The sequence below is a fragment of the Rhineura floridana genome, chromosome 22 (genome assembly GCF_030035675.1).
Source record: "Rhineura floridana isolate rRhiFlo1 chromosome 22, rRhiFlo1.hap2, whole genome shotgun sequence".
Classification (NCBI taxonomy): domain Eukaryota; kingdom Metazoa; phylum Chordata; class Lepidosauria; order Squamata; family Rhineuridae; genus Rhineura; species Rhineura floridana.
This window is the reverse complement of record NC_084501.1, coordinates 658,330-675,433: the sequence shown is the minus strand read 5'-3', so window position 1 is coordinate 675,433 and position 17,104 is coordinate 658,330. Positions and strand designations below refer to the sequence as shown.

At 45.6% G+C, this 17,104-nt stretch overlaps 1 protein-coding gene across 3 annotated transcripts in view; it reads right to left on the bottom strand.

Annotated features, from left to right (window-relative positions):
• Positions 1-17,104, bottom strand: part of MAP4K2 (mitogen-activated protein kinase kinase kinase kinase 2) — a 69,759-nt gene that overhangs the window by 10,003 nt on the left and 42,652 nt on the right. For all 3 annotated transcript variants that reach the window (XM_061606622.1, XM_061606620.1, XM_061606623.1), the window contains 8 exons: positions 16,781-16,893; positions 16,288-16,329; positions 16,033-16,117; positions 15,864-15,943; positions 15,348-15,408; positions 14,446-14,569; positions 13,040-13,098; positions 118-221 (listed from right to left, as the gene is read on the bottom strand). In XM_061606622.1, the coding sequence (XP_061462606.1) occupies positions 118-221; positions 13,040-13,098; positions 14,446-14,569; positions 15,348-15,408; positions 15,864-15,943; positions 16,033-16,117; positions 16,288-16,329; positions 16,781-16,893 (668 nt within the window). The remainder of the gene's footprint in view (positions 1-117; positions 222-13,039; positions 13,099-14,445; positions 14,570-15,347; positions 15,409-15,863; positions 15,944-16,032; positions 16,118-16,287; positions 16,330-16,780; positions 16,894-17,104) is intronic.

Here is a 17,104-nt window from a genome sequence, read left to right as displayed (position 1 = left end):
AGAGAGAGAAGGCAGGACAATGTCTGGCCTGCCCAGCCCAGCCCAGCGCCTGGGGCAGCAGAGGTGCTCTTGCAAGGCCAAAGGGGGAGGGGCCCCCATCCCCCTGCTCCCACCTACCTTCAGCAGCATGAACTTCTGCAAGGGCTCGTACCACTGCAGGAGGGCCAGGCTGGAGGGCAGCGCAGCACAGAGGAACGTGCTCCCAGAGTAGGGATTTCGCACTGCAATGCAAAAGGGCCGGGTCAGCCTCCCCCATGCAGTCCCCCAGAGCCAAGAGGAGCCTCCTCCTGCCCCCTCCTTCGCCCAAGGACTCCTGCCTGGCACCCACTGAGAGCACCAAAGGGGCTTCCGCACAGGCGGTTGCTCACAGTGGCATCCCCCCCCCATGCCAAAGTGCCCCAGCTTGAGGGACAGCCCTCAGAGTCCAGTTCTCGGTCCCTCCCAGAAGTAAAGCAGAGTTGGTGCAGCCCAGTGGCTAAGAGGCAGCGCTGCAAATCAGGACGTCCTGCTGGTTCAACTCCCAATCCTCTCTGCTGTGGTAGCAGGGAGCAAAAGTGAGTTACCCTTAGAGGACTGCTGAAAGCACTACAGGTGGATCATGCACGTGAAGCACCTCGGGATGAAGACCCGTTTGTATAGAACATAAGAACAGCCCTGCAGCAGCTGGATCAGGCCAAAGGGGCCCACCTCGTCTGCATCCTGTTCTCACATGGCCAACCAGATGCCCCAAAGGGAAGGCCCCAAGCAGGACCTGAGCGCACATTTCCCCACAGGTGGGCAGACTGCAAAGTTTTTTATTTAATTGTTTTTATTGATTTCATAGTAATTTAACATGAATAATATAATGATACAAAAAGACATCAATTTAACTTTAATACCCTCCCCCCTCCCCCCACTTTAGAGCCAATTCCTGTTTTGATTCGGTTTATGTGCCATGTTATGGAAAGTGTATTGGTAAGTATTGGTATACAGGTGATTATTGTAGTGAATGAAAATTAAATACAATATTAACATGAGATGGTTTAAAATGGTAGGAGTATTATTATTCGTTTAGGAAAACCAGATAGTTTTTGCAGATGAAGAAAGCTGGGTATGTAGGTCTCGTTGTGAGGTGTATTCCATGTAGTTCCACCATGCTGACGTGAGCAATTCCGGTTTCGCAGCACCTCTTAGAAATCGAAGATGCAGCGTGATTTTGTCCAATATAGCTATCGTCCATATTTTGTCGAACCAGATCTGCAAGTTTAATCCATCTTGATTTTTCCAGTATTGTAATATTGTTAGTCTCGCTGCTATGAGTAGTTTACATAGCAGATGTTTTGATTTTAATGTTTTGTTTTCATCTTTGAATAAAGATAATAAAAATAGTTCCGGTGTTAAGTGTATTGTTTCTTTCGTAATGTTGTTAAGTTCGGTATGTACTGAAGTTCAAATTTTTTTGATCTGTGGGCAGCTCCACCATAGGTGGAAGTATGTTCCTTTCTGATTGCATCCTCTCCAACATAAGGGAGATGTTGATGAAGATATATGAGAGAGTTGTACTGGTGTATAATACCATCTGTGAATTGTTTTCAGCATAGTTTCTTTATGTGCTGCAGAAATTGTTTTGTTGTGTTTAGAATGAAAGACTGAAGACCATTCAGATGTTTCTAGCTGATATCCCAGATCTTTTTCCCATTGGTTTTTCAGACCCGACAGTTTTCCCATATCAATTTCTAGTCATATTTTATATAGGTTAGAGACTATTCCTTTACCAGAGCGACCACTATCTAGTAATATTTTTTCAAATTGTGTGATATTTTTAGTAGCGTATGTTTTGATTTGAGGGTCCTTTAGGGTAGTTTGTAATTGGTATGTATGTAACCAATCTAAGTTCCAAGATGGAATATCAATTTTTAGTTGTTGAATAGTGATTGGGTTACCTTGTGGAAAAAAATCTCTCAATCTAAAATAATTTTTCTCCTCTCCTATTTCTATATATTTTTTCAAGAAGTCATCTCCTGCTTTCGGGTAAGCAGGTAAGGGAGTTAAAGGGGAGTATATTGAAGATAATTTTAATTGCCATTGTTTCCAGATGGAGAATGTGGATTTTGTATATGGATTATTAATAGTTTTAATCCATGTGTGGGTGATTGGTAAGAAGGTAGATTCCAAATCTTGCCTTTCGATAACATATTTTCTTCTAATCTAATCCAAGATTTTTTTTATTTTATTATGATGAAGCTAAGTTGGCGAAGTTGAAATGCTATGTAATACAAATGTAAATTCGGAAGACCCCAACCTCCAGAATTTGTGTGTGTGTAAAAGGATGTCATTGCTAGTCTTGGTCTTTTATTTTGAAAGATGAAGTTATTTATCATGGTTTGCCATTTGCGAATAGTGGTATGTGTAATAAGAAGAGGGAGCACTTGAAATAAATAAAGAAATCTGGGGATTATTTTCATGCGAACGGTCGCTATTCGGCCTAATATGGTTATATTGAGTTTTTTCCATTTATTGAGATCTAGTTTCATTTTTCGTTTTAAAGGGTAATAATTAATATAAAACAGTTTTGATGTATTTTTGGGAATTAAAACTCCCAGGTATCTAAAAGCAGAGTTACATATATTAATTCCCAGTATTTTGCGGGTGGTCAATTGGTCTTGAGGGCCAACATGAAAAAACATTATAGAGGATTTGTTGAAATTTATTTTAAGACCAGATATTTCTGTAAATGTTTCAAGCATCAGTTTAAGTGCTGAGGCTGATTGTGATGGGTTTCCTAACATTAATGTCATGTTATCTGCATATAAATTTAATAGATGTTCTTCGTCAGTTGTATTAATTTTATATCCCTGTATTTGAGCATGTGAGCGTAATTTCATGGCTAGAGGTTCCAGAGCCAGAGCAAATAGTAATGGAGAGAGAGGACATCCTTGTTTCGTGCCTCTTTGTATTATTATGGGGTCAGAATCCAGACTATTAGTGCGAATTACTGCAGTGGTGATGTCATATAATCGATTAATCATGTTTAGTATCCTATTTCCTAATTTATATTTATCTAGTACTTTAATTAGGTAGTTACAGTTTAAACAATCAAAGGCTTTGTATATATCTAAGGATAAGATACCTAATGGTTTTTTGTTTGTTTTGGCGTGATATATGATGTTAAGCAGTCTTCTGATGGGATCAGATATATGTCTTCCTTTAATGAATCCTGTTTGATCTACATGAACAAGATCAGTTATCATTGAATTGATTCTATTTGCTAATATAGAAGTAAATAATTTTTGATCTTGGTTAAGAAGATTTATTGGGTGGTAGGATTCCACTTTTGATTTATCTTTATTTGGTTTGGGTATAACTATTATACGGGATGTTTTCCAGGTGTCTGGGATAATTCCACCTGACCAAATATAATTAAATAATTGTGTGAGGTGTGGAGTTAATATGTCTTTGAAGATTTTATAAAATGTGCTATTAAAGCCATCTGGTCCAGGTGCCTTATTGTGTTTGAGGTTTATGATTGCCGTAGAAACCTCTTCTGTTGTTATATCTTGGTTTAGAAGTGTTTTTTGAGCATCTGAAGGACTGGGTGGGGAAAAGTCAAGGAGAAAATTTTGGAGTTCCTCTGTTTTAATAGGTGTGGTATTATATAGTTTCTTATAAAAATCCATGAAGCATTTATTAATTTCTTTACTATCAGAGGTTATGTTCTCTTGATGTGAAATTGTTGTAATTGTAGTAGCTGTATATTGTGATTTTAGAGCATGAGCTAGTAATCTGGAATGTTTATTTCCCCATTCATAGTATTTTTGTTTAGTATACCAGAGAGATTTGGCTATTTTCATAGAATCTATAGCTTCTAATTCTTTTTTTTTCTGTTGTAGTTCTCCTAATGTGGTGTCTGAATTATTTTGTTTATGTTGAGATTCTAATTTGTCCACTTCTTTTAATAATTGGGTTTTAATTGGGTCGGTGTGACGTTTCTTTTTGGCCATTTCATTTATACAGTGACCTCTCATTGTTGCTTTCATTGCGTCCCATAAAATGTTCATTGTAATGTCAGGGGTAGTGTTGAATTCAAAATATTCTTTTAATTTTTCTTGTAGTATGTTAGTGACTGATCGATCAGTAATAAGGGAAGAATCAAATCTCCATATTGAGTTGTATGGAGTGTATTTTAGGGTGTTTAAATTTACTCCTACTGCAGCATGATCTGATACCAATCTGGGGTATATTTCTGCTTTGGTGATATTAGTGAGGAGTGTTGAAGATACTAGGATGTAATCTAGTCTCGAGAAAGTTTTAAATCTGGGTGATTGATATGTGTAATCTTTGATATTAGTATTCATGTGGTGCCATGCATCTATTAACCCGTGTTTTTGTAGTAGAGACTGTATGGGAGATGACGTTTTTGCAAGCGATTTTGGTAGTCGTATGCTTTTGTCTAGTATAGGGTCACTGCATATGTTTAAATCCCCGCCTATAAGAACTTCACCTGAGGCAAATTTCTGAAGTTTTTTGAGTGTTTTAGATAGAAAATTTAGCTGATTAGTATTAGGAGAGTAAATTGAAGCTAGGGTGTAATTACGATTTTTTAGTAATCCTGAAAGGAATATATATCTGCCCTCTGGGTCTATTTGTTGTTTTTGAACCTGAAAATCTAATGTTTTAGCAAAAATAATTCCTACTCCTATTGAGTGATTTCCTCCCGTAGCTAAGAATTGCTTACCAAAATATTTATGTGGAAGAAGATGATAGTTCGGTTTTGGTTTATATATTTCTTGAAGAAATATAATTGAGGGTTGTTGACTTTTGATGTAGTCTGAAACTCTCCGTCTTTTGATTACGTCTCCCATGCCCCTTACATTTAGAGTTAGTATTTTAAGTTCAGCCATTAGAGATAAGTACATTGATTGTTTTGATCACCTGAATATACCAATATCCTTTATCTTTGTACCATTTCCATCTTAACATTTCTGTATTTAACCATATATTATAACATATATTGAATGTGTAGCTCTGAAAACCCCAAATAAAACATAACTTCCCCTCCAACATGTAACCCCCGTACCTGACTCCACGAGCTAGAGGGAGCCCCAGCTGACAAAGCGTCAAGGCGAGTTAAGCAGCAGAGCGAGTTCGGCAGCAGGGCGAGGAGGCCAGGGCCCCCCACTCTGCCCGTCTGTTCCCTGACCTCAACTAAACCGCAGTCTCCAACCCATTGACGTAATAAACCTTAAACAAAACTATGCAGGTAAGAAGACAGCAGGGGTGTGGGGGCTTTCCAGTGTTTTGCACTGCCTGCAGCATGTACGACTATCTGCCTGTTGGACAGAAGTCGTGGGTGTGCTCTCGGTGCAATGAGCTCCTGGCTCTCCGGGAACGACTTCATTTCCTTGAGGCCAAGGTGGCGGACCTGGAAAAGCTGAGAGAGGCAGAGAGGTGTGTGGAGGAGGCCTTCAGGGACGTTATAGCTGTGTCCCACTCCAACGATGATAGCTCTCCTGCTATCATGGACAACGATGGTCTCGGGGAAGGAGAGCATCCAGCTGAGGAAGAGGGAAACGATCCCTTAGAAGGAACCCATTCCTTGGGGGATGAGCAGCTATCCTCTCGTGCCGAGGATATATCTCCAGGGGGTGGAGGGATCCTTGTAGTGGGTGATTCGATCATTAGGAACATAGACAGTGGGGTGTGTGATGGGCGTGTAGACCGCAAGGTGTTTTGCCTGCCTGGTGCGAAGGTTGCGGATATCGCCCGTCGTTTAGATAGTTTGGTAGACAGTGCTGGGAAGGAGTCAGTGGTTGTGGTGCATGTTGGCACCAACGACATGGGGAAATGCAGCCGTGAGGTCCTGGAAGCAAAATTTAGGTTGCTAGGTAGGATGCTGAAAGCCAGGACCTCCAAGGTGGCTTTCTCTGAAATGCTACCGGTTCCATGCGCAGGACCAGCCAGACAGGCCCAGCTTCGCAGTCTCAATGCGTGGATGAGACGATGGTGTCGGGTGGAAGGGTTTGGATTTATTAGGCACTGGGGAACATTTTGGGACAAGCCGGGCCTGTACAAAAGGGACGGGCTCCACTTGAACCAGAATGGAACCAGACTGCTGGCACTTAAAATTAAAAAGGTGGCAGAGCAGCTTTTAAACTGACTGAGGGGGGAAACCCGACAGGAGCTGAGAAAGGTCCGGTTCGGAATAAACCTCCCCCCTGGGATAAAAACCAAAGAAATGATGAAATTTTAAAAGGGGTAGGCCTAGAAGTAGGCATTGTGAGAGCAGGGGCACAGGATATAAATTCAGAAGAGCAAAATTACCACAGGCCTAACCACAAGTGCCAAAGACACTTGAAGAGAGACACTGCTTACAAGTGCCTGTACGCTAATGCTAGGAGCCTGCGAACCAAGATGGGAGAACTGGAGTGCTTGGTCTTAGAGGAGAGCATTGATATAGTGAGCATAACGGAGACCTGGTGGAATGGAGAAAACCAGTGGGATACGGTTATCCCTGGATATAAACTATATCGGAAGGACAGGGAAGGACGTATTGGTGGCGGAGTCGCTCTATACGTGAAAGAAGGCATTGAATCCAGCAAGCTCGAAACCCCAAAAGAGGCAGACTCCTCCACAGAATCGTTGTGGGTGGTGATACCATGCCCCAGGAGGGACTTAATACTGGGAACGATCTATCGTCCCCCTGATCAAAATGCTCAGGGAGACCTGGAGATGAGATATGAAATTGAGGAAGCATCCAAACTAGGAAATGTGGTAGTAATGGGTGACTTCAACTACCCGGACATAGACTGGCTGCATATGTGTTCCAGTCATGACAAAGAAGCAAAGTTTCTAGATATTCTAAATGACTATTCCCTAGACCAGTTGGTCATGGAACCGACCAGAGGGACGGCAACCCTGGACTTAATCCTCAGTGGGGACCGGGATCTGGTGCGAGATGTAAGTGTTGTCGAACCGATTGGGAGCAGTGACCACAGTGCTATTAAATTAAACATACATGTAACTGGCCAATTGCCAAGAAAATCCAACATGGTCACATTTGACTTCAAAAGAGGAAACTTCACAAAAATGAGGGGATTGGTAAAAAGAAAGCTGAAAAACAAAGTCCAGAGGGTCACATCACTCGAAAATGCTTGGAAGTTGTTTAAAAACACTATATTAGAAGCTCAACTGGAGTGCATACCGCAGATCAGAAAAGGTACCGCCAGGGCCAAGAAGATGCCAGCATGGTTAATGAGCAAAGTCAAGGAAGCTCTTAGAGGCAAAAAGTCTTCCTTCAAAAAATGGAAGTCTTGTCCGAATGAAGAAAATAAAAAAGAACACAAACTCTGGCAAAAGAAATGCAAGAAGACAATAAGGGATGCTAAAAAAGAATTTGAGGAGCACATTGCTAAGAACATAAAAACCAACAACAAAAAATTCTATAAATACATTCAAAGCAGGAGACCATCTAGGGAGACGATTGGACCCTTGGATGATAAGGGAGTCAAAGGTGTACTAAAGAACGATAAGGAGATTGCAGAGAAGCTAAATGAATTCTTTGCATCTGTCTTCACAGTGGAAGATATAGGGCAGATCCCTGAACCTGAACTAACATTTGCAGGAAGGGATTCTGAGGAACTGAGACAAATAGTGGTAACGAGAGAGGAAGTTCTAAGCTTAATGGACAATATAAAAACTGACAAATCACCGGGCCCGGATGGCATCCACCCGAGAGTTCTCAAAGAACTCAAATGTGAAATTGCTGATCTGCTAACTAAAATATGTAACTTGTCCCTTGGGTCCTCCTCCGTGCCTGAGGACTGGAAAGTGGCAAATGTAACGCCAATCTTAAAAAAGGGATCCAGAGGGGATCCCGGAAATTACAGGCCAGTTAGCTTAACTTCTGTCCCTGGAAAACTGGTAGAAAGTATTATTAAAGCTAGATTAACTAAGCACATAGAAGAACAAGCCTTGCTGAAGCACAGCCAGCATGGCTTCTGAAAGGGAAAGTCCTGTCTCAGTAACCTATTAGAATTCTTTGAGAGTGTCAACAAGCATATAGATAGAGGTGATCCAGTGGACATAGTGTACTTAGACTTTCAAAAAGCGTTTGACAAGGTACCTCACCAAAGGCTTCTGAGGAAGCTTAGCAGTATGGAATAAGAGGAGAGGTCCTCTTGTGGATAAGGAATTGGTTAAGAAGCAGAAAGCAGAGAGTAGGAATAAATGGACAGTTCTCCCAATGGAGGGCTGTAGAAAGTGGAGTCCCTCAAGGATCGGTATTGGGACCTGTACTTTTCAACTTGTTCATTAATGACCTAGAATTAGGAGTGAGCAGTGAAGTGGCCAAGTTTGCTGATGACACTAAATTGTTCAGGGTTGTTAAAACAAAAAGGGATTGCGAAGAGCTCCAAAAAGACCTCTCCAAACTGAGTGAATGGGCAGAAAAATGGCAAATGCAATTCAATATAAACAAGTGTAAAATTATGCATATTGGAGCAAAAAATCTGAATTTCACATATACGCTCATGGGGTCTGAACTGGCGGTGACCGACCAGGAGAGAGACCTCGGGGTTGTAGTGGACAGCACGATGAAAATGTCGACCCAGTGTGCGGCAGCTGTGAAAAAGGCAAATTCCATGCTAGCGATAATTAGGAAAGGTATTGAAAATAAAACAGCCGATATCATAATGCCGTTGTATAAATCTATGGTGCGGCCGCATTTGGAATACTGTGTACAGTTCTGGTCGCCTCATCTCAAAAAGGATATTCTAGAGTTGGAAAAGGTTCAGAAGAGGGCAACCTGAATGATCAAGGGGATGGAGCGACTCCCTTACGAGGAAAGGTTGCAGCATTTGGGGCTTTTTAGTTTAGAGAAAAGGCGGGTCAGAGGAGACATGATAGAAGTGTATAAAATTATGCATGGCATTGAGAAAGTGGATCGAGAAAAGTTCTTCTCCCTCTCTCATAATACTAGAACTCGTGGACATTCAAAGAAGCTGAATGTTGGAAGATTCAGGACAGACAAAAGGAAGTACTTCTTTACTCAGCGCGTAGTTAAACTATGGAATTTGCTCCCACAAGATGCAGTAATGGCCACCAGCTTGGATGGCTTTAAAAGAAGATTAGACAAATTCATGGAGGACAGGGCTATCAATGGCTACTAGCTGTGATGGCTTTGCTCTGCCACCCTTGTCAGAGGCAGCATGCTTCTGAAAACCAGTTGCTGGAAGCCTCAGGAGGGGAGAGTGTTCTTGCACTCGGGTCCTGCTTGCGGGCTTCCCCCAGGCACCAGGTTGGCCACTGTGAGAACAGGATGCTGGACTAGATGGGCCACTGGCCTGATCCAGCAGGCTCTTCTTATGTTCTTATGTTCTTAAGACAGAGTAAGCTTACTCTGCTTACAGGTGTTGTCATTGACAGCCCTGTATTAGTCGGTCGAATTTCTGAGGTTTATTACCTCTGAGAAGAATAAGAGAGTATAAATTTGAATAGTAGCAAATAGATAAAACTTTTAACTAAATAGCTCATTATGTTTCTGCCAACCCTGGCCTGTGATAAATTGCACCAACTTAGCCTTTGTGTGTATTAGAAATTTGTGATTTAGTCCTTGAGGAATCTGTTTGTATGTTGATTCTTACAGTGATGCATCCGTGAATGTTCATTTCTTTCTTGTAGATGTGGATCTTAGTGCTCTTTGAGTAGTCATTGAGTTGCTGACTGTGTCCACTCTTGGACGTCTTCTGCGTCTCATGGTATGAGGGAAGGATTTCCAGTTGTCACAGTCAAGTAACATATTGAACAGCTCATCTGATTCTGTTTCTTCTTCGTCCCACGGAGAGTTGATGTTGAATAGTGCCAGTAAATTTAGCATGTCTTTTTTAGTTGATGCTTTATGTTGAATGCCATCAATTTCTGTTAGCGCAAATGGGAAGCCCCACCGATATTTGATGCCTTCTTTTCTTAGTAGTTCTGTAGCAGGGCGAAATGCTTTACGTTTTTGCAGTGTTGCAGTGTTCAGGTCCTGTAGAAATAAGACAGGGCTGCCTTCGAATTCGATTTGATTTTTTGTACGTGCAATTTTAAGCAGTTCTTTTTTTGCAAAATTATAAAATGCAATTATAATGTCTCTAGGAGGGGCATTATTTTTTGGGCGAGGACCCAGACTTCTGTGTGCGCATTCTATGTCTGATGCAATAAGGCCTGCTTCTGGCATGGTTGCTGACCACCAAGATATTAAAACCTGAATAATATTTTTATTATCAGTCCATTCCTTAATCCCACGCACTCTTAAATTCCGGCGACGACTTCGATTTTCCTGGTCATCGACGCGGGTTAATATTTCTTTTTGATTGAGAATAATGTGTTTGATCACCTCTGCGTGTTGAGTGCCTAAATCTAAGGCCTCATCTGCAGTTTTAGCAACGTCAGCCATTTTGGTTGCCAGGGATGAGATTTTTTCATCTAAGATCTTAAAGCTATCGTCCCATTTTTGAAACAGTGAACTTTGTAAGGAGGCAATTTGCGTAGAGAGGAGGCTTGTAGCTGGGTCTTGCTCCGAATCAGGGATTAAGGGCTGCATTAACTCACTTTTTGATGATGTTGATGTTTTCGCCGCCATTTTAATGTTTTCGGGTTGCTTTGATTCACGATGTGTCCAGTGAGAAGTTGTTTTGTCAAGATGAGAAGTACTGCTGTTGATCTAACTCTGCAGGAGGTATTCCCGGTTCCGTCAGATATTTTTAAGAGGAGTTTTGTAATTTGTGTCAAGGCTTTTTTCGAAGAAAAGGCTGCAGGGTTAGCAGAGCTCACAGCTTACCCTGTTGCTCCGATGGTCGCCACCTGCACAGACTGCAAAGCTGATGGCCAAAAAGTGCTTTTGGGGAGGACTGATTAATACTTTACCATTGTGTTGTGTTTCTGATCAAATTCCACCCATCCACAAGAGTCACCCTGTTTTTCCCCAATAGGCGATAAAGCAATTAGTCACCCCCTTCTGCATCCTGCGCTGCTTCTACAATCAGCTTCACAATCCGCTCTCACAGCATTTCTCGAAGAAGCCCAACCTGGCTGGGGATCACTGAGCTAAAGCATCAGACCCCCAGCCCAGCCCAGCCCATATGGGTGCAAGTGGGTTTGATTTGTGTTGGCTGGGTAATTTTTTAAATGTGTACAAACTCTCTCACACACACACATACATACACTCACACACACTTTTTTTTTTAATTGCATGAAAGGAGACCAGAGTTAAAAAGAGCATAACTTTGCTGTCTTTGCTGCCCAATCACAGCCCAATTCTGAATATCTGATTCTCCACTGAATGTCACTTCCCTGCCATGAAAGACCCCAAAAGTTGTAATACACAAAATGAACCAGGAAGTCCCTTCTGTGGGAAGGTGGGGTGTTCTTCACTGTTATTATTACTCAGGCTTGCACGTCTCTCCCCAAGCCCCGCCCTGAATGACAACAGTAGCTGTGACTTCATTCATTGGTGACAAACATGGAAAAGTGGCCACAGGCTCGTTTTCTCACAAAATGATTGGGCAGACCACATTTTGCCTCACATCTCAGCTTCTGTAAATGCTAGAAGCTTGCTTTTTAAAAAAGAAAAGAAAGCTGCTTATCTAGGTCAGTTACTGGTCTATGGGTCCCAGGTGGCACAGCAAGAACTCGGCTGAAACACAGGCAACTGGGTAAAATGGCAACCTTATCAAATCCCCACTCAGCCATGATGCTCACCAGGTGACTTTTGGTCAGTCACAGCCTAGCCTACCTCACACTGGCCACAAAAATGCCTTTTCAATAAAATCTGCAAACATTTCATACAACTGACGGTCAATGACATTTACAAGATGTTCCCCTTGACCCCCCCAAAAAAGGTTTCCCAAAGGAAAGACTCACACAGTACAAACTGAGGGTTGTAGCCACATACGTCCTACTCAGAGTAGACCCATTAAATTAATGAGTGTAAGTTAGTCATGTCCATTAATTTCAGTGAGTTTGCTCTGAGTAGGGCTAGCACTGGAGACAACCCAGAGCAATCATGTCACCAAACCACCCCAACCAAATCTATGGAAGAAAAATACAGGCGGCCACCTGTCAACTCCCAGAAGTCACTCATCCATCATTTAATTTATTCAAAAACAAGCCATTCCTCACCCTGTCCACCCCAAATTCAGCAAGAAACATCCTCAGGCTTTCTTCTCCTACAATGCCAAATTTCATTAATCCACCGAACCATTTTCTAACTATGTTTCTAAATCGTGGCCCTTACTCCACCCCCTGCCCAGGATTCCTCATTATAACGGTGGAATGAGATTTAGGCAGCTCACTCTTAACATGCAGCCATGGCTGTGGCCCTAAAAATATTCAGCGCTTAAATGAAAAAGTGGTTTAGCACTCATTGTCCAAAACTGTGATTCTAAGAATTAAAAGCACTGCTGCTAACATGGCCTACCCCGGAAAGCTGCTGCCGCTGCTGCCACCACATTGCAGCCACACATTTGGAAAGACAGAAGTAGGGTGGGTGCACCCAACCCCCCTGAAAGGTGGAAAGCCAAGCACAATTTTGCACGTGTAGCATACAACAGAAGAGCAGCAGGGACACAGAACGCAGCTTGGTGCGAAATCATACCATTGATCCATCTAACTCTGTAATGTCTACCCTGATAAGCAGCAGCTGTTTTGAAACAAGGAACCTGGAGACTGAATCTGGGCATTTTGCTTGCAAAGCAGGCCCTCTGCCATTGAGCTGCAAGTCAGGTGATTTGTTCTTCTAGCCCAATGAAGTCTGCTCTGACTGGCAGTGGCTCCCAGGTCTCAGGCAGGGAAGGGTCTTTCCCGTCACTTGTGCCCTGGGCCTCTTTCACAGAAGAGGAGGTCAGAGGCTGTACCTGGGGCTCTTGGCTGGCAAAGCAGGCGCGCTGCCACCACCAGGCAAGGGCCCTCCTCTCCCAGACTGAGGGGCGCCTGTTTCTGTGGGGTTCTGGAGTAACACCAAGGCAAGAGAGAGAACCAGATGCAGCCTCAGTTGCAAGGCAGGGAGCGTTAGGGCACTCACCTACACGGCACTTCAAGCATCCTTTGGTGTCCGCTATCTTGGCTGACAGGGCAAACTTCCTGCCAAGAGAAGGAATTGCTTAAGACTTTGCTGGGGGGGGGGGCGAAGAGAGATTTCAACAGGTGAAAAGATGACCAAGGAGGGGGTCAGAAGAGGAGGGGGCGCTCATGCCTGTTGCCCCCCCTTTCCTTCTTCTCCCATCTCCACAAAAGCCCAGCCATTTCTTCCAACACAATGCTGGAATTGTCCCAGGATTTTATTTCCAATTTAGGGCTCAGTCCTTGAAAATGTGAAGTGAAACAAGGAGTTCTTCTTGGAATGTGCAGAGTGCAAGGCTTAATTCAAGCTGGGTCTCACCCTGGAAGAGGCAAACAATAATATACAAGTGTGCTCTGAACATGTGCAGAGAGCATTCTGTGAGTGATTGTATCAGCTCCAACATTTTAAACAGTGTGGTGATGAGCAGGGGAAACTTCTCATTTTTGAGGCTATGATTTGCCAGACTACTGAAATGAGTTCATCAGCATTTAGCCACAAGAACTGCTACAGAAAGAGGTATCCCAGTTCATTTTGCTGAAATCTCAAGTCTGAAATGCGCGGAATGTGAGGCAGCTACTGAAGACAGCACGGAAATGTCATTTGCTCCAGAACAGAGCCACAAGGATGCTAACTTGGGCTGGCTACAAGAAACATATCTCGCCAGTTTTAGCACCATCCCACAATATCAGAACTTCCTCTTGAAGGGCCACACGACAGCTTTTTCTCCATTTTTCTCCACCTGTGCTGTGTTCCATTTGGCCCCAGAGCTCAACAGGTGCCCTTGCAGCACTTGCACCTCACCAGTCCTTCAGAGTGATCCCACCCTGCCAATTCATTTCCAGACACAATTCAAAGTGCCGGGGCAAACCTTTAAAGGAAGGGGCGGGGAACCTGTGGGGCCCTCCAGATGTGGCCGGACAATAACACCCACCATCATCTCTGGCCACTGGCCACACTGGCTGCTGGGGTTGCCAGTCTAGCAACCTCTGGAGGGTGGCAGATCTGTCCCACCCAGAGACCTCAAGGCGTTAGACGGCTTGGGGCCTGGGTACCTGAAGGGACGCTTTCCCCCATGGCATCTGCCCTATTCCCCGGCCTTCCACAATTAGGCGAGAGGTGACCAGGCAGCATGCCTCTTTGGTCACGGCACCCAGTCTACGGTGCAGAAGAGCCTTCCAGGAAAGCGGACCGGTGCTTTTTACCCCAGCCGGAGGGGCAACGTCCTCCCCCTCTGCTCCTCCAGCTGGCCCGGTTTCCCTTTGGCGTGGGTTGGGTGGAAATGGCCTTGCAGGGTGCAGGCTCCCCACGCCTGCTGTCAGGGGAGGGGTGCTTTCTCCTCTCCTCCCCTGGGCCCCCCCAGCTCCCACCTGGGGTTGATCCGCTCCGTCAGCCGGCTGGTGGCGATGGAGAGGGGCACCTGACGCTTCTGCTGCTGACGCCATTGCTCAAAGAGACCCCAAAGGTTGTGGGAGGAGACCTGGGAAGACTTCCCTGCAAAAGCAGAAGGGGGAAGGTGTCACGTTCTACATGCACAGGCCGGAATGCGCTTCCCCTTGCCCAGGTCCCAGGCAAAAGCCACCTCCAATATGGCCAGGGTGAGCCCCACCCTTCCTAACCCCCTGGTGTTCCAGTCTGATATGGAACAAAATCCACCACACACAAGGAAGCTGCCCTTTGCCCAGCCAGCCCAATCTTGCCAGCTCTGACTGCCAGTGTCCCTACAACGTCCCAAGAAGATGCTGAGGGTCAAACCGGTCACCTGCTGTATGGCCTCTACAGCTGAAGGCCACACTTGATGTGACCTCTGACACACGGCTGAGGGTCCTGTGGGGAGGGAGAGCGGCTTAATGCCCTACTGCTGCCCCGATCCAAATCTGGGGCTCCCAGACCTTGCTGCTCTCACTGGGAGCGCTTTGGTATAGGTCCACTGGAACAGCAATGGCCACAAGGCAGCCAGGTTCAGCTAGGGCTGCAGCAAAAGCTTAAAGCCCCCTTGGCCACATCCAAGGTAACTATTTGTGGGCAGGGGGGGACAGCTATACTTTGGTCTTTAGCCATGATCCGTCATGTGGGGGGGAGGTGGGGGCGCTGGGACTGCCCTACACCAGTAGGACTGAATCAGAGGATCTCCTGGGCACTTCAGTCCTACACCCCCCACCCCCACATGCTCCTGCGGTCAACTCCCTCTCCTGAATTTACCCCAATTCTTATGAATAAGCTGGGGGGCGGGGGAGATTTTCCAGGCGTAGTTCTGTACCTGGACACTCACCAGATAAGGTCAGCAGCACATTATTCATACAATAGAGCCAAGAGCATCTGTGCGGAAGGAGCTGGTGAGAGAACAGCAGGGGGTGGGGTGGGAGAAATCCACTGCTTGTTAGACAATCTCTGGGTTAAAAGAGAGCTCCAACCCAACCCCCAACATACACCACCAGATATGGGGCAGATGAAGGCATGCCGTGGATAGAAGGGGCTTTGCAAGCACCACCAATAACCTCATTGGCACTGCTGGCAAAGCCTTGCACTGCTGGGTTTTCCAAGTGCTGACGATCAGATGATTGTTGGCGCTTGGCAAGCACTGCACACAGTTTTTTTTGCCATGCAGCTTGACTTCAAAACTAGTCACCTGGCATCATTTTGGCACCAGGCAGCCCCTCCATAGACATCTTCCAAATTGGGCCTGTGGTGTGTGCAGATAAGGACCTGGCCCACTGGCCCTATCCAGTCTATCTATGGCATCAAGATCTCCCCCACCCTGCTCCTCTTCTGCAGGGTCCCCACCCACCTTTTCCATTGTATCCTCGTGGAGTTCATGGAGGTTGAGAGTGTAAATGCCTTCTTCAGCGCCCACCACCAGGTAGAGATCTGCGAGGGGGAAGGTCAAATCACCAGCTGCCAATCACTGGCGACAAGGGCCAACACAGAAAGAGGACTGGGGTGGGGGTGGTTCCTACCTCGTGTTTCTGGGTGGATCCATGTTGCAGCCGAATTGATTTTCAGCGGACAGCCATTGAAGACTTTGGAGAAACAGGCCCCCATCTTGGAAAAAGAGCACAGGGAGCTGGGCGGGGGGCCAGGAGGAGGGGAAGGGTTGGAGACCCTTTTTGATTTCCAGCGCTCCTCTACTGCAAGCCTCCCCCACCTTGCCCCAATTTGCTGGAGCAAGTGCCCTCCCTTGCCCTGCAAGGAAACCAGCAGATGGAACTTACGTGGACTTTTGGGGTGGGGGGCAACCCATGACATAGAAGCCTCTGCGATGTGGGGGGGGCGGGAGAGAGAAAGGAAGAGGGGACAGTCACTCCAGGACAGGTAGAAGAGGTTCCGCACCCTGGGCCCCTTGCCCCTTCCCCTCAATAAGATCACAACCTTCCATGCTCCCCTGTGGCCAGGGCCCCCACTCCCCACAGGAAAAGAAGTGCAGGGTGCGTCTCTGCAGGAGCAGCCAGAGAACAGACCCCCCCCCAGATCCTGCTGCTCCCAAGACCCTTCCTTCTTATGGCATCCACTCACCTCCGGGATTTGGAGGTGGCCATCCTGCCAACACACGTGTGCACACACGCCGTCTTAGCCAAGCAGAATCCACTCCATAAAACCCGGTTTCCTCCCCCAAAAGGTGCTTTCAGGATTGATTCCCCCCTTCTGGCAACAGATCCCTTTGCCTGGAGATTTTGGGACCCCTCCCCCCCAGCCCCCGACACTTACGGTAGCCTCTTCTTTCCTCTTCATGGTGGCCCACTCTGTAGAGAGGAGCGAGTCCACAGGTTTGGGGGAGCCAGCCCCTGTGGCATCTGCAGTGCTGCCCGGCTCTGCGCTGCCTGTGGAGATGAGGTGCCAACGCCCGCAAAAACCAAAAATGAAGACCACGGGAGATACGTCTGCTTGGGCTCCCGATGCCTGCCGGGTCCCACCTGCCACCTGGACTGGGGCTTCACCCTTCCCCTGCCAAGCATCCTGCTTCTCTGCTGCCTGGTCTGTTTTATCAGTTCTGCTATCTACTGTTAGTTTGCATTCTGTCATTATGCCGTT